Here is a 27,502-nt window from a genome sequence, read left to right as displayed (position 1 = left end):
GTTTTTAATATGTAAGTCAATGACAGCTTCACACCCACATGCGCAAAATCGAACTGGATAGCGAGATAACTGTACTCATACACGTACAATACTCGTAGCATGCATAGACTGTCGGATCAACATGCATCACGCCACGCCAGTCCAAATGTGGTGTTTATATTCGTTTATGACGTTTATGCATATTGTGCAAGGTGAGTTTTCCCTTCTCACACTGTATTAAATTCGTTATAATCGAAGATTTGTCAATGCACTTCACATTTTATGTAATTTAAATTCATTTTTTTAAATCCTTGTGTGCATATCGAAAATTCAATATCTAATGTCTGCAATGTTTAGTTATATGTTACGTTTCTATTTAAAATAATTAGTCGAAGATGAAGCATATGAAAAATTTCTAATAGAATTCTGTATGTAGTTACTGTTTAATTATAATTTTTATGAAAAAAAATTATACGTCATAATATACGTTAGAATATTATAATATTTACATTTATTATATAATTTAACGTCTACAGAATTATATATTGTATAAGTAAAATTATTTTTTTGCAGAGAAATAACTTAAGTTTGACAGTTTTATTGCTCTAACGGAAGTTCTTTAAATTAATAGCCAGATTATGATATTCGAGTTTGAATATTATTAAAATAAATGCAATTTTTTAAAGCTAGCGATAAAAATAATTTCTGATAAATTATTTTTAAGTTATTTTTATATATTATTAAATATAAAAAATAATTAATTTTTATTGGCCAGTTTTCAATTCTATAATCGATTATAATTCATAAATCCTGTAAAGGTCTCTTTCCAGTCGAGTGAAGATGTCTTAAGGAAATGAATGAGACTCAACAAGGGTTATATTATTTTAATATTATTTTCTATTAAATTCGATTAAAAAATATCTTATAATAATCTAGTTTTTTGGCTTATTAGAGTTAAAAACATTTTTTAAATTAACTTTTATCTTTTAAAAATAGCAAAGTTGCAGCAGTTTTTACAAATGAAAAGTGTTTTAGAACGATATTTAATGTTGTTTTTATACACGAGAAGTCCTCAAATTTTATTATGTGGAAGCATTAATATATATTTCTTATTATTAGAATATATTATAACCGTTTCACTATGTAATTTTAGAGGGTCAGAAGAGGAACTCCACAACAGCTGCTGCGCTTCCTATTCTCAGTATGAGAGGAGGCCAATGACCCATCTGATTGATGCCCATCAACAAGATTATCTTAGCTAAAATACATAGCATGACGTAACAATTGATTTTATACAGTATTTTAAACTTTGTAATACTTTCTAAGCTAAACTAATATAAATGCAATACAACACACAGCTAGATTTTAAAGATATAATTATAAATTTTCTGTACTAAAAATAATTTTAATTTATATTTATTATTTAAATATTTAATTTACAATAATAGCAATTAATTTTTATCAATACTAAAACACTTTAAAATTAATTATTCTGGGATGAATTTATATTAATGCTTCTAATTAATATTGATATTATAAATAGAAATTTCTTGATGTAGAAATGCTACCTTTGTTATGTTTATCATGAAATGTCAAAGAGATTAAATCAGGGAGAACAAGAGGTGTTTGGTAGACTATATATTCCGCAGGGTTCTAGAGAGTATTAAGAACTTTCAGCAGAGTTTAGGAGTCAATAGGGAATGAAATCAGGGGAGGAATAGAGTTTCAAAGTTTTGTGGTAGCTTATATATTCCACAGGGTTCTAGAGAAAGCGTATGAAAAATTTGGTGCAGATCGATCAAAGGGTTTAGGTGTAAACAGGGAATAAAATGAGGGTAGGGTAAGGTTACAAGGTTTTATGGTAGCCTATATATTTCTCAGTGTGAAAACTTTAATGCAAATTAATCAAAGGGTATAGAAATATATAGAGAACAGACAGACGTACAAACATTCCAGTTTATAAATGAGATATTTCTTGATATAAGAATGATTATTTGAATAAATTACACAGAAGAAAACCATTTCGATTAGTGTGAAAAATGGATTGATTAATATCGCAGTAGCAATTTATTTTATTAATAATTCAAATTAAATGTTTTTGGAAAAGAAAAATTTATGGGGGGAATATATGGAAAATTAAACGCTATTTTTATCCTCTTAGAAGAATTTATGATAAAAATCAAGATGGAAATTCTATAATTTTAAACTTACAAGTTATTAATATAGAAACAAATAATTTAAATTAATCTACCAGTTAATATAATACATTTTAAGTAAGGAATAATCATTTTTATATTAATTTTAATTAAATCTATCTTTTAAATAGAGATAATTAAATCTATAATTTAACTCATACGAAAATAAGTTCTTTATAAACTTTGATTATCAAATATTAGTTAATTAAACTTCCGGTTTCTTCTTTTGTTTATATTAAAAAATAAAAAATAAAATATATTATCTAAATGTAAACACAATTAATGTTTATTAATTAAAATTAGATGAGATAATTTTTTGCAAACTTTGAATCTATAGGGTAATAATGGTACTTAGAGATGAAGGAGATAAGCCTGCGCATTAAATTAAATTAATACCTTAAATATTGCAATCAGAAATAATTTATATTATATAATTAAATTTTGTAAAGGATGAATTAATTTAATTATCTATATGGAATAATTATATATGTTTATCTACATGCAATATTTAATTTTAGAAATAGAACATTCTGTTACGCTCTGTTTCTTCCGAATTATTTATTGTAGAAATATGCAATTGAAACTATTGTGTTTTTCAGATAATGTCTTTTCTACATCGTTATTTCTATACATAATAATCATTTTCTTGCATATTTTAATAGAAAATATACTTATTTCAAGCATTCTCTTCCATCTTTTTTGTTAATCTGATGAATTTATAAAATATAAGTGTTTGAGCTAATTAGAATTATGCAATTGTATCTGTATTCTTTCTTAGTATAAACTCATATATTTAATTATTCATGTAAAAACAATTTTATTTATGCAAAATTTTAAGATTAAATTTTCTTTAAAAGTTTTTTTTATGGAAATTCATATGTAGAGTCAAGATTAAAATATAAATTTATTTAATTTAAAAACTTTATAAAAATAGGACAAAAGTGGTTTTGTTTAGAGAATAGAGAATACAACAACACAACATATGGGCCAAGGGTTATTTGCCCCCCGGAGGAATTTCAATGAAAAACTGGTTTCTGTTTAAGTGTTAGATAAGTGGGAGGAAAAATCCAAAAAACTCGACATAGAGCCCATTCATCAGGCTCAAACCCTCTTTGATAAAGCTGAAACCCGCCCGTTGATAAAGCTTGAATACACCCTTTAATGAGGCTCAAACACACTCATTGATGAAGTTCGAACACACCTCTTGATGAGGCTCGAACTCACCCCTTGATAAAGCTCGAACGACTATTGATCAGTGCTTTTATTCACTCAACACAAGAAATTAAATGCATCTGTATTCAATCTCAGTTTTATTTTATAATTTAATAAAGAAATGCTAACAAAATTAATTTAACAATAATTTAATATAATCAAAATTAAATTTCATAAATGAGTTAAAATTAATNTATATATGTTTATCTACATGCAATATTTAATTTTAGAAATAGAACATTCTGTTACGCTCTGTTTCTTCCGAATTATTTATTGTAGAAATATGCAATTGAAACTATTGTGTTTTTCAGATAATGTCTTTTCTACATCGTTATTTCTATACATAATAATCATTTTCTTGCATATTTTAATAGAAAATATACTTATTTCAAGCATTCTCTTCCATCTTTTTTGTTAATCTGATGAATTTATAAAATATAAGTGTTTGAGCTAATTAGAATTATGCAATTGTATCTGTATTCTTTCTTAGTATAAACTCATATATTTAATTATTCATGTAAAAACAATTTTATTTATGCAAAATTTTAAGATTAAATTTTCTTTAAAAGTTTTTTTTATGGAAATTCATATGTAGAGTCAAGATTAAAATATAAATTTATTTAATTTAAAAACTTTATAAAAATAGGACAAAAGTGGTTTTGTTTAGAGAATAGAGAATACAACAACACAACATATGGGCCAAGGGTTATTTGCCCCCCGGAGGAATTTCAATGAAAAACTGGTTTCTGTTTAAGTGTTAGATAAGTGGGAGGAAAAATCCAAAAAACTCGACATAGAGCCCATTCATCAGGCTCAAACCCTCTTTGATAAAGCTGAAACCCGCCCGTTGATAAAGCTTGAATACACCCTTTAATGAGGCTCAAACACACTCATTGATGAAGTTCGAACACACCTCTTGATGAGGCTCGAACTCACCCCTTGATAAAGCTCGAACGACTATTGATCAGTGCTTTTATTCACTCAACACAAGAAATTAAATGCATCTGTATTCAATCTCAGTTTTATTTTATAATTTCATAAAATCATTAAACAAATCACAACACAAATACAATAATTTAATATAATCAAAATAATGTAGCAGTTTAATTTGATATAATTAAACTGCTGAGTTGCCATTTCTTTTTCCTACATATTTAACACCTCTGTTAATACATACATCTTTATATATATATATATAAAGGGAAACAAATTCACTTAATCACTTTTCTGATGTTGAATTGAAAAATATCTTATTCTAATAACAGTAGATTTTTAAAAATTTATGTTGAAAATGACTGTTAGAACATTGCTATTGTAACCAGAAGATTGGTCAAAAGTCTTCAATAATTTATATATATTTGGAAAAAATTCTTTTGAATAGCTCAATGGTTCCCAATTAGTGGTACGCGAAATCGTGTGAAGGGGTATGCGCAGCAATCTAAAATCGATCTATTTAAAATTTAAATGCATGAGATGAAGCAATCAAAAAAATAATGGGTGGACCATCAAAAATTCGGCAATTTACAACATGATGTCGAATGCACAAATTCATTTATTTGTAATTGAAAATATTCTCAAAATTTCATCAAAAAAATGCATTTGTGACAATACCTAAATGAAATTCTTACACAAGAAACAAAAATTATACAATTATCGTTATCATCATGTTAACGANACACTGCTTTGTCTGTCTGTGGATATTCTCGGACTATTTATCTTCTTTTAAGTATACGAGAAAAGTCAACATCGCCACTAAGATAAACATTTTGAAGAGATAAGTTAAATAAAGCCCGAAGGTTTTATCATATTGTTCTTTTTTATAATTTGGACTGATGAGAAATTTTAAGTAGCCTTTATTCATTAATATTACCTGTGGAATATTAAATAGTTAATTAAACTTGCCAACTTTTTACATGAAAAATAAATAAATACTAATTGGTTGCAGTTTTAGCTAGTGAAATAAATGATAAACAAGTAGCTATTGAAAACACTAGACCGCCAATCTGATCAGAGTAACATGTGTTTTTTAATCAATTTTTGGCACATCATCGCATATATCTAGTGTGACTTGACACTATTAGTCAATGTCGTGTAAGCTGTGAATATATCAGTTCATTGTGGCTAATATATTCACATATTACATTAATTTTTTTTTCTTTTTTTTTAATTTTCATAAGTGCAATTTTTTATTCTTCGGAAATTATGTAAAGTTTCTAAGAAAATAAATCACATATAATAACGTTTTATCAGTAATCTATAGTGCCGTATAGGTTGTATGAATCATGTAGGCCTATAGTATTACCACACGTATTGATATTAGTTTGCATCATAATACTCATTATATAGAAAGTTTAAATCGAAACAAAGTTATTTCAAATCCATTTTGAATGCCATTTTTAGAGCTCAGTAGGGACTGAGAAGCTAAAAATAGCTTTTTCTTTCTTCAATTTGTTGATTTTTATCGATGTTCTACACTTCCATCAATTTAAAAAGAACAATAAAGAAAACAGCACAGCTATTGTTTCTGTGCACTGTAATGTCTAATGATAAAATATTCAAAGTTCTCATTTTTCGGAGTTTAATTCACAAATATTAATACAACTCTGCAATATTCCATTTCAATTAATTACGCGGCCACAACATAACGAACAAACTAAAACTAACTTTTTAAGATTATGAATATGGTAATAACAATAATAACGGGTTATAAGTAATAAATTGCTATTAGAGAAGGTGGGACGTTCATAAAATAAATCAATAGAAAGAGCTCGTTAGTTTCTCGAGTTGGACTCTACACAGCATCTATGACAACCCTTTCACATGGATTAATCGATTGTGCCGAAGGCAAGATAAATATCTTTTATATTCGATAAGTTAATGCGTTAATTATGATAATTAAAATGATTTTATTTGGCGAGAATTCAACTTTTTCTATTGCATAAAGTTATTAATATAATTTTTTTTATTTTATTTTTCAAATATCAAAATTACATTTGAAGAAATTATTATTTTTATAAATGTTTTTAAATGTAAACAGAATTGTTAATTAACTTTTAATATTCTGAATCAAAACTGAAATTTTGATTTATAATTATTTTAATAAAAATATAAAATTTACAAAATTTATTACAAGAAAGAAATTACTGTTAACGTTTTTGTAATTTATAAGATTTAAATTGTAAGATTTACTTTGTTCTTCAAAAATTAAATATATTTTCGTTTCATGCTTTTTAAATTAATTCATATTTTATACTATAAAAAATATTTATTTATTATTTTTATAAAATATTCCATTATAAAAGTTCTTAATTTCCTTTAAAACGTGAAATTTCTTCCACAGAAAATTGAAAAATAATCACATGCATAACATTCGAATAAAAATGATTATTGGCTCTCGNTCATTCACATCAATCTGTTTCCCCTTGGTCTAACTTGTTCCTGACTTGGATTTTGCAATAAGTTTAGAAGATTTTGATTGTAATTCTATTATTTAATATCGGCAAACATTTTTATATCGGATTATCTACTTTAAGAATTGTTTGTTACAATGACGAAATTTGTGACGTATTTTTTGGCTTGACGTCAACGGTAACACGACTATTAAAAGCTCCACACATATATAAAGAAAGATAAATATTGATTAATAATTAAGGCTAAGTATATATAAACCTTACAATTTAATGAATAATATATTAAAAATTGAAGGATGTGTGTTATGACGTCTGCTGTGACGCAACTGCTTAATATTTCAAACGTGTATTGAAGTACACTAAAGACGTTATATTTGAAGGTTTGTATACAACTTTGCGAGAATTCGATTTAAATGGCGTATCGTAAATGTAATCACGAAGGTTTCGACGAAAAGTAGCCTGGTAACCTTTAGGTTCGTGACTGGAAATATAAGTTAAGCTTGCAATATTCTTCGCCCACATTTAGTTCAATGGAGATATTTATGTGGTCGTTCACGTTAAATAATGACATTAAAGTTGTAATTTTTCTGGAAAAATTCGATATTTTGATTAAAATTGAAATATAAAAAAATAGGAAAAAGTATATTTTTTGACGATAAATGCGTTTCTTTCGTCGCTTTCAACATCGTATTTTTGTTTCATGAATATAAACGACTGGGAACTGTCATGAGAATGATAAGAACTTGATAAATTCAGTCGATTTTACGTAGGAAAATTGGTAAAATATATAAAATATTCTGATAACTTTATTCGTGTTTTGAAGCTTTTATTCCTCGAAAGAACAGATATTTAAAAAATTTTATTTACGATTGAAAAATTGATTTTAAAATACTTAAACTTATATAAAGTTTATATTATAAATACTTGTTTATTGTCGATAAATATTTAATAAATCTAAAAAACTGCAGTAAAAATGATTTTTAAGGAAAATAAAACCGTAATTATTACAAATATTTTGAAATATTTCACAATAAATTTTTGCATAATAAGAAACAATGAATTAATAAATCATACAAAAATTTACATTATTTTTATTACGTAAAATTCTAAATTATTTTCTATATACATAAAGTTACTTTTAAACGTTTATTTTATTTTTAAATTGGAAAATTGTTATAAAAGTATTAAGATTATTTATATTTAACTTTTACTTTATGAATAAATTAAAACTAATATATATTATTAATTGACATTACTATTACATTGATTTATAATTAAAATTAACCGATAATATGCAGAAGAATTTTAGTGTCAATAAATGTTTAATCTTCATTCATCAATAGTATACACATTCTACATTACTAACATTCGCTTAAAATATTTAAGGAAATTGTTAATTATTATTAAATTCTTCTGTTTAAAATAACTTTAATTATGCAATAATTTAAAGTACTTTAACATAAAAATTCGAATTAATTGAAAATTAAAGATTAGAACTCAGCTGAAAATTACCCCTCTTGATAATGGCTTTGAATGGAACTTCTTTTATCTCACTTGATATTTTAATTTAATATTTAAAAATATTAATCTTTACTAAATACGCAAGAAATTAATTTATATATCGGTAAAAAATTTTAATCTTCTTATTCTATTTACTTTATTTAACAGGTGTAACGTGGTTTCCACGTGAAACTTCGATCCTTCTTCCTGCTGATTTTCCTGTAGGAGTGCCTTTCTACCATTTAACTTTGGTCGATAATGGCTATCGTACTGAACAGAAACCAAGCTTTAAAATGGGGAAAGTTTTGAAAATTTATCATAATAAAAGGCATGAAATAAAAAGGAAACTTTTTCATATTAATAAAAATAATGGAAGCATCAGTCTTCTAGATTCGTTCTCGCACAAAGGTACTGTACTTTTTACTCTTCGTTTTATTAAAATTAATAAACTATAAAAACTTTATTCATATTATAAGTTTATTAAACATTTGCATATAAATGCTTATATACAGGAAGTCAAAAGCTATGTTGATCTTCTGTTTTAAAGAGAAAGCATGGCTCTGAGTGTAGAATTCAAGTTATTTTGATGATGATGACATGCAATCTGTAGAATTTACCAAAAGTTTAACAACCTGAATCCAGACCGGTGAAAAATATGGGTGTAGCCTGTTAAATGTTTGCAGCCTGCGCAATCTTCGGCAACTTCTCCACCATCAAAATAACCTAAATTCGTTCATCTCTACTCAAAGCCATGCTTTATTTGAACAAGAATAAACAAAGATTAACATAACTTTTATCATTTCTGACTTGTGGAACATCCTATATACAGGATGGAAAAGGAAATCACTTAACACCCCTGCTACAGAATATAGAATGTACCCAAAGAATGTGCATTAAGAGCATCATGTAACGTGCATAACTCTGTAAATGTTCATAGTAAATCAATAAAATCTTTCAGCAATCAATTACGGTAACGTTTTCTACCTAAATGATGTGTCACATGATCCCCTTTCCATTTAAAATTTCGGAGTTGCATTCAATATGGCCGCCATAAAGATGGCGGTCTGCGTGTCATTCACATCAATCTGTTTCCCCTTGGTCTAACTTGTTCCTGACTTGTTTCGGTATATTCTAAATTCTATATTCTGTAGCAGGGATGTTAAGTGACTTTCTTTCCCACCCTGTATTTATTTTAATTACAGTTATTCACAACTCAACAATTCATGCAGAGTTTATTAACGTTTATTTTCAGGTGGTAATATGACTTTTTCAATAGAAATTTTGACAAATTCTGAAATTAAAACCGTATTAAAAGTAAACGTAATTGACATTTCAAATAATTGCGAACCCAATCCAAATTTCTGCTTTTTATCAAGCGATGCGACGTATCTACTGTTAGAAAATACAAAATTAGGAACAATTATTGACAATTTATTGCCTCTTACGACTCGATATGTGTGTAAATATAATGTAACATACAATGTAAGCTCAGGTAAGTGTGTTTAAAATTAATTAGTTCATCTTTCTTGTAACTTACTTAAGTATAATTTGCTTTATACAGGTTCTGATATTGTTCACGTGGATTCACAGAATGGATTTTTGACTCTGGTTTCGAATTTGGATGCAGAAGAAAATACCGAATTAAATTTTAGTATTTCGTGTCAGATAAATGAAATGGAAGAAAATATATATTACATGAAAGGATTGATAAAAGTGAAAGATATCAATGATAATGCTCCTTACAAAAAGAATAATTTTGATAGGAAACATATTTTTAAAGCATCTCATGTCAGTCCTGTAAGTATTTCACTGTTTTTCTATTAATTATTCTATTATTATTCGCTTGCCTAATATATATTTTTGTTTAATAAAATGTACATTTCGACAATATTTGATAAAATTGGAAAAATTAAGAAAATACTAAAATTATGAACAATAATAAGTATATTATATATATACAACCGTTTTGTGTTTAAATTATTTCCAACTTTGGGTAAAGAAAACAAGTCATTAAAAATGATCGAATGCCGTAATAGAGTAAATTACCTAATTTTTCTGTTATCATTTTTTAGGTCATTTCAGGAAAATTGCTTCGTGTAATCTCCATAAAATGTTAAGATAAACATGTTAATTAATTGTTTGACCTTCAGGAACAAATTTATAATAATAAAATCCTCTTCGTATTAAAAATGTCACCAACAAATCCTTGTAGAGTCGAAGTTTCTAATCGTTTACCACGAATACCACTCGTAACATCTTCATTTTGGTAGAGCTTTCTCCCTGAATGAAATGTAAGACCGTGCTGCAATTTCAAATGTAATTCCCTCAATATTCTACTCATTAAAAGATATTCCAAATCAAATATTCCCTACCAGGGTAGTCAATAAAATTTCATGCGTTTATCTTGTTATTTTGTATTCGGGAGTTGTAGTGAACTGAATTCATTTGCATTTGTTTTAGCAGTACAACATTGATTTCTTGAGTTTTGTTTATAAAATAGTGGGAATTGTTCTAATGTAAAAATTATACACTTAGTTTTAACTGAATTTTAATTGAATTATACCCAAAATGTGCTATATTCATATCAAAATATACTGTTTAGTACTCTTAAAAATTATTTTTAATTGAATGAAATAATTCATTTTTCGGTAACAAATTTAAATAGATTGTTTATTTATCAGTTTAAAACGATTATAAAATAATCTGCATATAAATTATATTAAGATTTTCTTTGAATTTTAAGAGTCTTTATGTGATTGATAAAATTTTATTTTCCATTAATCATACGTTTAATTAATATAATTCGCTTGCGACAAAATATAATTGTCTTCATCCGAAAACAGCTGCTATTTTTTCCATTTTAAAAAATTGTCAATAGCTTTTACATTGCTTTAAATAAATTATCTGACAAGGAAGAAAGAATTAAATACTTGGCCATACTTTTGTATAGAACTGTCATTCAAGATTATTTTTAAATATTATCATTATTTGAGAAAATTTCATTAATTGCTCTACACGATACTTCAATCTGCTGAAGATTATCTTCTTAGAAATTTTGAATATTATATTATTTTAATTTATAATAAAAATACGGTAATTATATCGCAATTATAACAAAAAAGGAATATCTGTTTCACGTTATATAAATCTAAACTTGTGTACTGTTATGCAGGATATTCATTTAACATTACAGAGATCTTTTCAATATTGCACGAGTATTTGCGTATGGTGCATTGGTTCCACTACGATGTTTTCAGTAAAATAAATTAATTTATTCAAGAAACAGACACGTTTAAATTGCGTGGGATTTCCGAGGCAATACGTAATCTTTCTGTCACATGAACAAGAAGCAAATTACAATGCGATGTTGACAATGGTGGTGGCACTCAAGATAACGATGGTTTAAAAAAGGCCAATGTCATGCAGTCTGTTAATTGGTAAAGCACAACTACAAAGCGTTATACTCACGAACTGTGGAACTAGTGAAATGCTGGTAAAATCTCTTTTGCGCCTGGATAAAAAATATGTGGACATCTTGTAGAAGAATGTAAAAGAATGGAACTATTATTTATAATTTGCTAGGTATCGTTGTACAATGTAATAAAACATTTTATCAAATTTTAGAGAGTGTGAAATAGGTTAACAATTGAATCTGATATTTATTTAATCATAACAATTCAAATTAATTTAATTCCCTTACCATTAAAAACGCGCTATGTTATTTCCCGAACTGCCATTGCTACAAACTTCAAAATTAATTTATATTATCAGTTCAATCAATGAGACACTTTTATTGCTGAAAGTCTATATATCTTAATTTAATATTGTAATATATATTAATGAATTTCACTTCCGCTTGGTTCTTTGAGGTGGATGTCACAATCTATATTATTTCTCATTTACCGGATCAACGAAAGAGTAAAAATAGTTCATACGGGTTATCATCGACCTACTTAGTTCGAAAAAATTATATAAAAACGTAATAAGTCTCTGAAGTTAAATAAAAATATAAATGTAGCTCTTAGGTTACTCCAGGCTGGTCGCCAGAGATCAGCATTAGGGCTTAATTTCACTTACAAGTTTTTAATGGCAACGTCGAGTGGTGGTAGCGGTTATTATGAAAATAATCCCAAAAAGTATCTCTCTAACAGTTAATCATGCAGCTAATTAATATTTTCCGCTAAAGCTAAGACTTAACGCTTTCGATAGCCAATGAAATGACAGTACGGTATATACTTGACATCAAAGTAATAGAGGTTTTCTCACGCTCATCAAATTGGCTAATTTATTAGCGTTTCTAATTGGTTCCTTCTCATACCACAAAGGTAATTTCTTTCAGAAAAATAGAATTCCGCCACCGCTGCTGTAAACGTGCAAGTAGAATCCTTTAAGAACGAATTTATTAAGCTTATAAATTGTCTGGTTCAAATTTTTAAAATTTTGTTTCATGTAGACCAAATTCGAGTGTAAAATTAATTCGGTTTAAATCAATTAAATGATTAATTAATAGCTAAAAGTTAATTTTAAGTTTAGATACTCGTAATTTAGAAAATTCTGGTAAAAGATCAAACCAGAGCGGGAATTCTAATGTCGATCTAAATCGGTAGTTCAGATATTTAGGTATAAAATTATCCGGTAGTTTAAGAGGAACATCCATAAATTACGTAACGTTATTTTTAAACTTTTTGACTACCCTGTAACGTTCCGTGAGGCTGTCACAACTAACCCACTCATTAGAGGATATGCTTTATGTACGACCTACGTAAGGATCGAACATAAAGCATATCCTTGATGAACCCCTTAATTGGACTGCAATTTGAAAAAAAATTGTATATCTATAAATTCCCACTGCTGTCCGTTGCTGTCTGTCTTTATTTAATTTTGAGAACGGAGTTAGATGAAAGACGAGAACCTTAGAGGTAGGAGATCCCGATTAACTACAATATATATATATGAACTTCCAGTTTAAACTGAAAGTTATGTTGTTTCAATTCAAGCATTTTCTCCTGAAAGGTGTTAGACGACTGGAACGACTCTATTGTTAAAGGGAAAGTATGATATACAGGGGCAAACCACTATTAATTTGAGGTGGAGAGCATATATTTTAAAGTAAATAAATTAAAAATACGATTAAAAAAAATGCAGCTCGCCACAATAAATATTTGCACGTTGTACTAAGAAATAATGCAATAGTACGGGATGCTGAACGCTACATTATTTTATTAATTAGACCTACATATGTAACGTAGAAAGCAGTGGCATAAACAGAATGGTTCGCTGTGTAACACTCCAGAAACAAAAAATGACTCACTCTGTTACCCAAGGGTTGAAACGTAGGATTTACGTAATGTTTTTATAAACACCCGCCCCTTGTAATGTGATGATTGTCTTATTTGCGTTATGTAATTTTTGATAGTCCCAAATTTGTATATGTAGCCTATTCTTGAAACTTCTATGCAAACCGTGTACGTGAAGTGTTATAACCATCTAACATTTCCTATATTTTCGCTGAATATTCATTGTACTGAATTGTATTGATACATCAAACAATAAGGCACAACATTGGGCACTTATACTAGTAAAGTTTAATATTTAAGAAACTTGTGGTTCTAAAATGTCAAAATAAAACAATAGGCAACTCACTATGTTAATAATTCAATGCTAAACAGTTAAAATTTGAAGCAGTGAGATTAAAAAGGAGACTTCTCAATGATTTCAGATATATGAGTTAAGACAATAGTATATATATATGAACAAACCTATATCATTTGATAATAAAATGAAAATTATCAGTAGCATAGGTGAGCTTGAAAAAAAGAAAAAAAAAGAGTTTAATTGAAGAAAGAGACTTCTCAGATTATCAGTCTGCTTTTGCTGATATTGTAGTAGTTCTACCTGTTCATGTTCAGTGATGCAGGAGAATCAACTGAAAAAGGTTCGGGCAGTGAGTATTTATAATGAAGAAGAATAAGAGTAAACAAATAGCTGAGAAATACAACCAGTAGTGTGTATACATTAATGCTAAGGTACATCTGTGAGTTATTTATTTACTTCAATATAATTCTGTTATTGAATAGATATAAGAATCGTAACTTCAGTTATTTTCTAACTGTATTTATAACAGAAATAAATGCATATTTTTTGAAATTTCTATTTCAAACATTTTTTATGATCAATTCAAAAGGGAAACTTGTCAACAGTTGCTATTGTCATTTTAAAAACAGAATTTTTTTATAACATTCAAACAAATTATTCACAGATAGACTATGCTGAATACACTTTTGCTGATAATGAAACGATGTTTTATTTCCAATTGTGCTAACACAACTGATAAAATTTTTAGTTTTCTCATAAATACAAAACCAGGACAAATCTCCATAAATGATGCCATAAAAGTTTTATAATAAGTTTGTTTTCCAATTCAAACGTAAAGATACGATATTTTTAGTATTAAATTTATTCATGAGATGTTGCAATATATTTGTATAGAATAATATTTAGTAAATAAACCGTTTTTTCATAAACAAAAGTAAACAGAAGTTGAAAAAAATCGATCGATCATTTTAATACGTGTTTACTTGATAATACACTATATATATGAAACGAGGATTTCTGTATCGAATATCATCATCATTTAATGAAAAACAAACATGGATTTCAAAACATCGTATAATATTATAACATATTTTATCTTTTTTATTGTTAAACTATTAGTTTGATGTGATACGGAAACGCAACACGTGGCGATCTGCCAAGGAGGGGGTATCCTCCTTGGCAGATCGCCAAGGATCCAGAAGGACTTTCTAGGGTAAACTGGTTCTATTTAGATATAGGAAATAACGTATGACTGAGAAAAATCAGGTAAACTTCACGTACAAGTTGATAAAGTGAGAACCCGCGATTAGTGTTCAGTAGTTTTATCCACTTTAAACTCTTGAAAATCTCGAGAAAGATAACGGTATAACGTAAATTTTAATAATTATTTTATTTCTTTTTCAGGGCAAATTGTTTCCTTTTATGTTTACAGTTTGTGATAAAGATTCTTCCCAATCAAATAACGTATCTGTAAAAATCGAAAACGATTCTTTAAATCTCTTTTCGGTTAAGAAAACATTCATACACGAAAATGTTGAGGATTGTGCAACATTTATACATGTCGGTAAGTAATTTTAAGTTTACATCTTGCAATATGTAATCATAAAATAAAATAATTCTCAAATTTTTCTAGAACTTCAAACTGCTCGCCATTTTGTTTTTCCTGGAACACAATATAACTTTAGCCTTATATTCGAAGATATTGGGTATATTGGAGATGGCAGCAATAAGGTTGTTATCATACTCTAAAACCTGTATTGCACAGTATTCTATTAACGAAAAATTTCAAACTAATGCTTTATATAACCTATAAAACACTCCCAAAAATAGAAATTTTAATATTTTTTATAATAATAAAATGTATTAATAATGTTTATGGTGTTTTTAATTTAAAAATCTTTAAAATATTTCTTAATTTCAGGTGATCGATTTTATAAAAATTAATAACTTTACTAAAAATCAAAATCTTGTGCCAGAAAATGTATATTACTCAACTGTATCTTCCGAGATGGTTTTACATTCGAGAGTGAGTTAAAATTAAATAAAATTATTAATTATATTTAAAATAAATAGTAAATTTTTCTTTAAAATAACTACCAGGTAATTAAACCATTCGACCTTGATCCGGAAGATGGATATACCTTTCAAATTATTCATTTAAATTCGAGGAAAAAAATATTTGCTACAACAACTCATACTGGAATTATATATTTAATGAATGAGAGAGCATTTACTTCATCTCCTACTTCATTTTATCATCTGAATCTTTCTTGGATATCAGTAAACGATAGCGGAAGCACCGAAATTTTTGTTAACGTTACAAAAACAGGTATTTAATTTAACACTGTTTTTTTTTTTTATTTAAGAAATTCTTAACTGATTTGCATTTAAATATATAATTTCAGCTCAGAATAAATCAAATTTAACATGCGGTAAGTCAATAAAATATTCTTAAAATGACTTATTCCGAAACCTGTCTTCTTTTAATCATTCTTTACTTCACAACTGGGTGCATAGGTAGACCTGGGCATATTTAACAGTAAATGTGTGATAGTAAGTAGATAGCAGTAAGTTAACAGTGATGTTAAAGATGCCCAATATCTAATATGCACCCAGTTGTGAAGTAAAGAATATTTCTAAAATGTTAAACGCATATGTAAAGTAGAGGTTTATACATTTTTAAACCATTTCTAATCAGATAACTTATGTTCTTCCTCTACAAATGAAACTTTATGCACCTCTACTTGTGGAATTGGAAGTTACACCGGTCTTTGTATGTGGAGAAATTTTAGAAGAGTTGACTATCCTAAAAATAAAAGTAAATTTTTTTTTAAAAAAATGTCCTTACAGTTTATATTGAATTCCTTTTTAATTTTAATTTCAATGAAACATTCTAGCTCCCCCCGTATCTTCGCACTACGCAACGTGTAGTCCCGATTTGAAGACTTGTCCAGATGGAATCTGTGACGAACTTGAAACACTTGACAAAAACCTGTGCCCACAAGATTGTGCTAGTGAGTGAGATTATGCAGACATTCTTTTCTTTCTATTAAAAAGTAAATAAATATTAATCTAAACTATGTCATTATAAATTTCAGAGGAGATTGTCGGAGGAAATATAAATCCCTTAACAAATATGGGTATAATTGAAGCGTATGATACTTGTTTCTGTAGTAGCATCAATACTTGCCAATGTACTAGTGATTCATATTACGAAAACAGGTTAAAACCTATAGACAGACTTAAAAACTCACAAACTGTTTTTGATAAGAAGAGGAAAGAGTCTAGCCTTATTCAAACTGGATCAGAACATGGTATTTCAGTGACAAAGAAAAAAGAAACATTTTTAGTTATTGGTATTTTATGGTAAATATAATAAAAAATGAATAAATAATAGTACCATTGAGATAGGATTTATTTTTCAGATGGTACCGTTTGTGGAACGGGTTGCGTTGCAGGAATATTTTTATGTGCGTCTGTGGTTTTTGTATCGTTTATGGGATTTCTAGCCTATCATTGGGTTAAAAGATGGAGAATTAATCGTAAAAAACCTAAATGTGTGGGAAGTCCTATGCCTTCTGTTGTGTTATCTAATTATGTAGATGAACATTCTTCCTCTGTTGAATTCCCTAACGTAAACGAAGCAAAAGTAAGTTCAATAAAATACATATTTTTTAGTGCCCAATTTCTACCATCCAGTAGTCCCATTATAGCATGGCCGACTCACAATGAGCTTGCTAAAAAATAAGTCATCTTAATGCTCACAGGAAGAAAGCGTTTTAAAAAAGTCATAAACTTAGGAAATGTTTTAATATTTGTAGGAAAGAAACACTTCTATAAATAATTAAATAGTTTATTTACGATTTTAGGTCGATCTAAAATGGGAATTTCCTCGTAAAAATCTTAAACTAGAACAAACATTAGGAGAAGGAGAATTTGGCAAAGTGATGAAAGCTCGAGCTTGGGGTATCAATGGAACTCAAGAACATACAACTGTTGCCGTAAAGATGTTAAAAAGTAATGTGATTTTACAATAATAATAAATAAATGTTGTTGTTGTTTAATTACATAAGTGAATTGTTTTATAGCAAATGGAACCATAATCGAACAACAAGACTTATTATCGGAGTTCAATATGTTGAAAGAAATATCTCATCCTAATGTTATTCGACTATTAGGGGCTTGCACACAAAAAGGTAACTTTTGTAATAATCTATATAGAACTTATAATTTTTTTTCATAATTATCTTAAAATATGAAATATTTTATAGGTGGTCCGTTATATATAATTGTGGAATATGCGGAACATGGATCCTTGAGAAGTTATCTAAGAAATCGGCGCAAATTATCATTCGATAGACCTATATCAGAAAATATCCATACAGTTTGGAATCCTATTTACAGTTTTGAAAATGAAAATGGTAGTTCGGCACTCAGTCAAAAAGATTTATTATCGTTTGCTTGGCAGATTGCTAAAGGAATGGCATACTTGAGTGATATGAAGGTTTCTCGAAATTTTTCATTAACAAATTTGAATAATATCGTCACGCTAATTTAATTTCTGTTATTTATAATATTTTTTTTAATATTTCTGATTTAAGTTATAATTTTTTACAGCTGTTGCATCGAGATTTGGCTGCTAGAAATGTGCTTATAGCTGCAGGAAATATCATTAAGATTTCGGATTTTGGCTTAAGTAGAGATATTTATGAAGGAGATACGTATTTAAAAAGGAGTAAAGTAAGCTGCATTTAAATAAAATCTCTTTGTTTAAGTTATATATTTATGTATTTGTATTTAATTGAATTTAATTTTCTTTAAAGGGAAGAGTACCTGTGAAATGGATGGCTTTGGAATCATTGGAAGATCATATTTACACTACTAAAAGTGATGTGTATGTGAAAATTAACTTTGAAAAACTGTTACTTTATTAATTTAAAGTTTAAGTGAATATCCCTTATATTTAAATTTATTTATTTTTTCTTTAGGTGGTCGTTTGGTGTAGTCTTATGGGAAATAGTTACGTTAGGTACAGTAATACATTTGAATAAAATTAATAATCGATATACTGTATAATGTAGAAAAGATGATAACATGAATTCTTATATAATATAATAAAACCTATCTAAGACTGAACTTGAATAAAGCAGAAACCTGCATAAACAAAAAATATTTCGTAGCGTATAATAATTTTCTAAATTACAGCAAATAATTAAAAATAAATGAATGTACTGTATACTGTATAATGTAGAAAAGATGATAACATGAATTCTTATATAATATAATAAAACCTATCTAAGACTGAACTTGAATAAAACAGAAACCTGCATAAACAAAAAATATTTCGTAGCGTATAATAATTTTCTAAATTACAGCAAATAATTAAAAATAAATGAATGTACTGTACTTAAGACGTAATGAAGTTCTTTCACAGAAATTTTATAAGACTTTTGTAAGCTAAATTTTAAAAATCCAGTATTTGTTTATTCTGCAACTTTGTATACACTATAATTATATAACAAAACATCTTGCTTTAATACTCATAAAAATAGCATAAAAATACAATAGAACCCGTCTAAAACAGAAACCTGTCAAACCATAAAAATATTAGTTACCGTGCAATTCCGGTTTACACAGGTTTTACTGTATATACTTAATAGTTATGTAATTAATTTAATAACATAATTTTTCTCGTTTCTCTATCAATAAATTTTGTTATTTAACTAAACAGGTGCATCGCCTTATCCGGGAATAACACCTGAAAGGCTCTTTCAACTTTTGAAATCAGGTTATCGTATGGGAAGACCGGCAAATTGTTCCCCAGAATTGTAAGAAAGGCTTTGAATTTTCTCGATTAAAAAACATTTTATCATGCTATAATCGAATTTTTCCAGGCATAAAATCATGCTAATATGTTGGCAGCAGAATCCTCACGAAAGACCTTCCTTCAGACAATTAGTCCAAATATTTGATACCATGTTGCAAGAGACTGTGGTAAGTAAGCAAATTCTGCTTTCATTTATATCTTATAAAATATATAAGCAAAATTTTTCATATTTATTGAAGGAATATTTGTCTCTTCGGCCTGCATCACCGAACGAAATTATTAATTGTGATGACGAAAGCGATTTAGAAGGTATGTGTCAAGTATATATAAAATTTATATTTATTTTTTTAAATAATTTATTTCATGTTGCAAGAGACTGTGGTAAGTAAGCAAATTCTGCTTTCATTTATATCTTATAAAATATATAAGCAAAATTTTTCATATTTATTGAAGGAATATTTGTCTCTTCGGCCTGCATCACCGAATGAAATTATTAATTGTGATGACGAAAGCGATTTAGAAGGTATGTGTCAAGTATATATAAAATTTATATTTATTTTTTTAAATAATTTATTTATAATTTTACTTTATAATATAGAAAATCATAACAGAGAAAATGTTCAGTGCGACGAAATGAGCGGTTTGTTAAACAAAACTAATACACAAGATGAAAATACATATGTATATAAAGAAAATATTTATTTTAATGTAATTTAAATGATTGAGATAATGTAAAAAAATGTTGAAATTTATGAAAGATATTCTGTAATTGATTCATCTATCCAGCTCTTTGAATTTCTTCAAAATATCTAGGAATTTCGTGTCCTAAGATTAAATTTATCATGAAAACAAAATGGCTACACACACCTATTGAAATTTTAGATATGTGGTCAAAGAACTACATTTTACATGGAAAATATATATTTTATCGATTGTTCACTTATCATAACTTTAAGAAAGAATGGTAAACTAGTAGTATATATTTTAATACAGAAGGTTTATGTTCAAGATTTTGCTTCTTTCTTAATTTAATAATACAGTAGCTCGCAGATAATGTTAACTTATAGCCTATATGTTCATTATTTTCATATGTTTTATAATTAACGTTCATAAATGCATTAGAAAGTATGGTGTAAATATTTTCCTTATTAAATTATAATTTTTGCAATTTCATCAAGATCATTATTAAAATCTAAACTGCAATTCATTAACATTATAATAAATTAATCAGCTTTGTACAAATAATAATTTTGGCATCAGATTATTAGAATTTCAGTATTATAGCGTTTTATATGACACGAAATAATTAGTATTTTATATGTAATCATAATTGTTATGTGTCAACGAATGTAATTATATATTTATATGTTTTATTCTTGCATAATGAACTCATGAAAGAGTAATGTAATTCCATCTCCACGCTATAATACATTGTTCCACAAATTGTAATTATAACTTCAGACATCAACACAAAAATCAGAAACTTACAGTTTTTTTTACATGAAAAGCTTTCAAAGTTTTATTTACAAAGGTCAATATAACTCGATATATTTACCCTTTACAGGTGAATGAATGAATATTAGTACCTCGATGAAGGGTGGCACACTGTGGAGACTTGACTTCACTCCAAATTTTTATCATCAGTTAAGGATCCATCTCTAAATAAAAAGATACATTCATACTAAAACCTTGTGAGTTTATGTTTCACACACAAAAATCTACATGAAAATATTTTGATTCCTGATTATTGGTGTCTAAAGTTATAAAGATAATGTAGAACATGTTGTGTATTATATCAAAATTTGCTTATAAATACTGTTTAGAGATTTCAATAGGCTTTTCGACTTGCTACTTAAGATTTTTATATAATTAATAAGTCATGTAAAAATTTATTTCTATGACAATTAATGTAAATAAATATTTTTGCAAATGTCTGTGGTCATAAAACTACATCAAATTTTTCTGAGTTTAATCTATGTGGAAAAGTTTTATGTAAAATAATATGAAAACCTGACAATTTTTTATAAAAAAAAAACATAATTTGTATAAATTCTATCAATAAACTTTTATTTTGTTCATTTACATTTCATCGATAAATTTTATAAATTTTACTTTTCATTGAAATAATTAATGTACAGTACGAGTAACACTTAAAACACAAGGACAACGTGATCACATTTGTTAATTTTCTTTTATTAATATAATTCAGCTTTCAAAACCGTAAAGTTTTATTATAACTTTAAAAAATAAGGAAAGTTAAGTCGTACTATAAAAATATAATTCAAACTCTGTTTTAAAATGAAATTTTATCAGCAAATTCGAAAATATTTTACTAAGGATTGATGAGAGATGATGTAAAATGAACTTTTAAGAGCCATAATACAGTGAAATCTGCTAATGTGACAACTGAAAGAATCAGCTCAGTGATCACCTTACTCAGGTGGTCACTGTAAGTTTCATTGTACTATTAAAAATTGAGGTTAAAACCTATCATTCTTTCCATTCAAGTTATTTAACAATTACACAATTTAAATTTTTATAAAATAATATTTATTTATGCTGATATAATACGAAATACAAATCTTAATAGGTAAATATAAAGTATTTATATTAATCTGTTAATTTTTTCTTTTTAAATCTTGAATGAAAATAGAACGTATTGCTTTAAATTAAATTTTATTTTATTTAATATTTATTTTTTATTTCTATTTTTACTTATAAAAGCGTACTTGCGTTATTTTAAAATAAGACTGGATAAATTACAATAGGGCAAATTGTGTTTGAATTTTTGTTTTTAGTCTAATTACTTGTATAAAAGTAATAACATATACAAGAATTCGAAATATAAATATTTTAAATATTAGTTATAAATTTAAAAAATTAGCGTATAAAGAAAGGTTTATTTGTTATTAATAAATTTCGACACGTTTGAGCAAATACAATGAAACTTTTCAGTGACCATCCTCTCTTCTAGGAGAAGGTTAAAGATTACTTTTAGTAGAATTACTTCAATCCCTGCTAGCAAAAATCTGATTGATCAGATAGAAAGACCCCTTTCTATCTGATTAATCAGATGGTAACATTCGAATTGAAAAATTACTTAAGTATAAAGTGATCAGCCAATATAAAATATGTTTTTATGGGTTTTCGAGGGTTACTAGTTTAAATATTTGGTTCATTTTTCCCGAAATTTGATTGGTTGGACGATTAACATTTCATATTCGCTTGTGAATGGTGTACGTTAAAATTAGCCTAATTTTTAAAAAAATTTGATGTCTTGAATTATCTTCTCGTGCAGACGAAGACAATGATTACCTTCTGTTGAAAAACATCAGTTCCTATTTACATAATCAACTAAATTTGCCTCGAAATCTGGTTGTTCATTTGTTTTTATTGGACTGCAATTTGAAAAAATTATAGAACTATATATTTCCTCTGTCTGTCGTTCCGTAATCTAGAGAATAGAGTTAATCAATTGAAAGCCGAAACTGGATGTGGAAATATTAGGGGCAGAAAGATCTGATTAACTGTACATTAACTTCCATAAAAAATCAGAGGTTACGTTATTCCGATTCAAAAATTTTTCCTTGAAATGTATTGATAGATGACTGACACGACTCTATTGCTAACAGGTAAAATATGATGTATAGGGGAAAGACACTACTAACTTTCTTTTTTAATATAATTTATTTAACACTTCGTAATAAACATGACAACGGTAGGCTAGAATAACCAATTAAATTAATATGCCTTAATGTCCTTAATTTATTCTAATCTTATTTCTTCCACTAGTACGTATTTTCTATTAACAGGATTTATTGAACTGACTTTAAGGATAATGCAACTCAGTTTCATAGATTATAAAATTTTTGTTTTATTTAATTTACCTGTAAATTAAATAAATTAGATAAAACAAAAATTTTATAATCTGTGAAACTGAGTTGCATTATCCTTAAAGTCAGTTCAATAAATCCTGTTAATAGAAAATACGTACTAGTGGACGAAATAAGATTAGAATAACCAAGCTCTTAATATGGTTTTCATTTTAGTGCTTATTGTTCTTACTTCTTTGTTCGGGTATATCTAGTAATAAATAAATATTCTGTTTCTATTGCAAATTTTGACCCATATCTGTCTGGTTGTTTATTCAATATGTTAAAACGATGGTTTAAGAAATTCAAATATCTTTCTTCTATTTTATATTCATCGTCATAAACTACTTTGTATTCATACCACAAATTTTGTTTATTGAACCTTTTGAAAGGTCTAACCTTGAACCTTGAATCTTCACTTTTACTTTCGTTTTTTTTTCTACTCTTAAAATACAGAGATATTTTTAAAGAAAGTCCACACCAAAAGAATTACATCCTTGTCAGAATGTCTATGTGTTCGCTGCGTAAGTGGTAATCACGTGAGTTCGGACATCGCCATCAATCTTTGCAGGAAAAGTCTATAAAAGGAAAGACGTAAAAAGAAGGGGAAGATTGGATAAGTCAAGCTCCAGAGAAGGTAAGTAGGAAACAATAACGGAAGTCCGAGGGGACTAAGATTTTGGTAGAAGAGACGGGCTCTCGACCAGTTTAGAAGCCTTGGGTTGCGGATATCCTGGACAAGTCTACAGTGACGACGAAACAGTTCGACGTCAATATCGGATTTGGGAATATATTCCGTAGAACCTGGATTTCTCTCCAACAAGCTTCTACAGCCATAAGGAGCTGAGGTCATGCACGAGGGGCATGACCTATTTTTCAAGACTGTACACACGTCAGTTTGGTATGGTGAAATTTTGTGCATCTCTAAATAATTTATCAGTTTTGTATATATACAGTATATTCCTTCTTTTATCTGTAAATAAACTCTAGGCAAAAATGTTCTTTGGAAAATTTGTAGTGCTATTGTTTTTTGAATATCCCAAAGACAACTCGAAACTCATAACAGTTGAACTAAAAGATAGCCTTCGGAAAAAGGAGCAACATTTAAAACTTTACCCAAACTTTCGTTTTCGTTTTTTGTTTTTTGAGGAAATTTTTACTTCACTTCCTGTACAACTTAAAATGTTATTGGGAAGCCGAACAGGTTCCAGTCTCTTAGAGTTGGTTTTCGTGTTATTCCTACAATTCTTTGTACGAAGTATAAGTAAATATATTAATTACATAATACAAATTCACAAAGCGTTATACTAAATTAACAAAATCGGAAATTATATATATGATTTCTTAAATAGCCTATATAAAGAACTTGTCACAGAATATGTTTCATGCTTTTTGATCAATGCCCCCATATATATATATATATATATAATATTCGCTTTCGTGGCTTTTAAGTAGTCAATAGTATTTGAATGATTTTCACAATCGAATGGTTATTGAAATGAATTATTCAAATCTATAAAGTTCCTTTTTCAGCTAAATTCTTCCAATTTCTCGGTCGTTTAACGACAAAATCGTATTGGAGACACTTTATATATTTCACATTAAGCATAAAAATGTAATAATAGCCTACTTCAAACTATTTTAAAATTTCATTATTAATAAGATAATATTTGAATTAAAATTATTATTAAGGAAATCAAGATTAAAGCATTCCTATTCAATGCTGTCTAGAGAGATATCTGGCAGTTCAAATGCAACCAAATCTGGTATGGTGATATTTTAGAACACGCAAAAACATTTTCTTAAAAAATACAGTTTCAGTACTATAGCACTTTTCATGCCTCATCTTTAAGAGTTAAATTTGTGTATGACGCTATCTGTTATGAGATTTTATTAATAAAAAATCGAAAAAATTATTGTGGTAACGTCACAATGACACACCGTAATTTATAACAAATGTTTGATTAGACCCGCAATGAGGCAGCCTGATGATAAGGAATGATGCCCGGCATATTAGGACTGACCAACCCTGAAAAGTTCCTAGAATTCGTCGACCCGTCCGGAGTCGAACCCGTGACCCCAAAACGTTAGACTACCACCGTAACCAATCTGCCGTTCGTTGCGTTTTATCATCAATTTTGCAGATCTCGCCAGATGAATCAGACAAATCTTTAAATTGTCTGATTTATCTGGCGAGATCAATCGTGTATCAATCGTTAATTCAAATTCTGATGGATATAAAATTAAATAAAATAAATTACAAATTTTGAGAGTTTATAAAATTTATTCCATATTATGTAATTTATAAGGTTTGTTATTCTATCAGTTGTAGGTTTGTTATTCTATCAGTCTGTGTTATTAAGTGTTAAAGTGCATTTCCGTCAAAAATTATTAAACAATTCATCAAACTTAATATAACAATAAACAACATTGTTGAGCTTTATTGTTCGCATTCCGTTGTTGGAAAACGTTCGTTCAGATGTTGGAAATTAATGAAGGCGAGATTTTAATGAATTTGTTAGCAGGATGTTTGGTGTCTAGTGCAGAGAAAGTGCCGAATATACACGGCCGAACAAAGAATTGCTGAAGGTATTTTTATCATGTCACTTTCTTAACATTAAGTGTAATAAGTAACCAGGCGTTAAAACTATTTATAAAATTCGAGATTGTTAATATTTTATATTTTTATAATGAAATGCAATTGCATATTTTTGGAATTTCCCATCAAAATGAAGATTTCGAATTAATTTATCGAATAAATTAGCATGACTAAACAGAGGGGTTAAAAATCAGGTTAAAACGTTAAAAATATTAATAACAATTGAAAAAATTAAATTTGAATATCAAAATCTTTTTAAATATAATAAACATGGGAAAATGACCTTTTCAATATCAGATAATGTTGTGCTATGCGATGCTAATTATTTGACATCGATATCATTTTTTGAATTAATATTTACGATCAGCTGGAAAATGTTTAAAAAATTATACATAACATCGGACATTTGTAGTAACAATTTAATGCTTTCGACGTAACGCGTGATACATTTACCCACACGTCATATTTATCTAACAATTACTTCCAATTGTTCTTTTTCTATTATTGAATAATAAAATTTATCCAGAAATTCCGACTTTTATTCATTGTATTTCGATTCTATTCCTTCTATTTTGAATCGGAACGTATCGAGAAGGTAAGTATCACTTTTTTTTTTTATCTATGTGATTAAAATGGAACAAATTTCCCAGTTGAAACATCTTCATTATTTAGATTAACGATTATTTTACAAATTAGTTTTGAATTAAATTGATTAGATTTATAAATTGCTTATTTAACCTCGAATCCTTTCAGGTTAAGTAAGCAATTATCGAAAGAACCATTTAAGTATTATAGTTTATGGGGAGGAATTCGTTTGTATCTGACCTAGGGGAGCAAGTCTTTGATGACGTAAGGATGCACCAAATGTTTATTTTTCTCCCCATTCATTACGGGATGGCTGCAATATAGGGGAGACCGGGGCAAGATCGGCATGTTAAGCTTTACTTAAGTTTTGTGTAATAAATACTGCTGTAAACTGAAAAAAAGCTTTGCATATTGTCTATTGGAATGTTACCTTACTATAGAACTGGTTAAAATCAGTTTGGAAATAAAAATAATTAAAATAATTACAACTTTACAAGAAGAGAGAAATTGACGAAGTTGCCCCGGGTATAGGGGCAAGATCGGCAACTTCTCTCTTTTTGTAAAGTTGTAATTATTTTAATTATTTTTATTAAAGTTGCCCCTGGTATAGGGGCAACAGTAATGGGGCAAGATAGGCACGTATATAAAATTATGTTATTAACAATGTATAAGTTGGAATTCACTATTAAAACAAAGAAATACAAATCCAACACCCATTTAATATTATT

At 27.7% G+C, this 27,502-nt stretch overlaps 1 protein-coding gene across 3 annotated transcripts; it reads left to right on the top strand.

Annotated features, from left to right (window-relative positions):
* The first annotated feature begins 108 nt into the window (after positions 1–108).
* Positions 109–21,685, top strand: LOC111622754 (proto-oncogene tyrosine-protein kinase receptor Ret-like). Of its 3 annotated transcripts, none has more exons than XM_023365178.1 (23): positions 109–191; positions 8,465–8,704; positions 9,549–9,788; positions 9,858–10,093; positions 15,296–15,455; positions 15,525–15,622; positions 15,813–15,917; positions 15,992–16,220; positions 16,297–16,323; positions 16,590–16,709; positions 16,789–16,905; positions 16,990–17,247; positions 17,317–17,540; positions 17,761–17,908; positions 17,980–18,087; positions 18,163–18,395; positions 18,509–18,631; positions 18,715–18,785; positions 18,880–18,920; positions 19,623–19,719; positions 19,786–19,885; positions 19,958–20,027; positions 20,317–21,685. In XM_023365178.1, exons 1-23 carry the CDS (start codon positions 122–124, stop codon positions 20,433–20,435), a joined length of 3,234 nt encoding a protein of 1,077 aa, XP_023220946.1. In that variant the 5' UTR covers positions 109–121; the 3' UTR covers positions 20,436–21,685. The 3 variants fall into 3 exon arrangements, with proteins under 3 accessions (XP_023220946.1, XP_023220947.1, XP_023220948.1); XM_023365179.1 differs by having other exon boundaries at positions 16,990–17,205; positions 20,317–21,684; XM_023365180.1 differs by lacking the exons at positions 109–191; positions 8,465–8,704; positions 9,549–9,788; positions 9,858–10,093 and adding an exon at positions 15,023–15,157 and having other exon boundaries at positions 20,317–21,682.
* Positions 21,686–27,502: the final 5,817 nt, after the last annotated feature.

This window comes from Centruroides sculpturatus, unplaced genomic scaffold (assembly GCF_000671375.1).
Source record: "Centruroides sculpturatus isolate CEXI.00-Female unplaced genomic scaffold, Cexi_2.0 scaffold309, whole genome shotgun sequence".
NCBI lineage: Eukaryota > Metazoa > Arthropoda > Arachnida > Scorpiones > Buthidae > Centruroides > Centruroides sculpturatus.
This window is presented reverse-complemented; position numbering and strand designations above follow the sequence as displayed.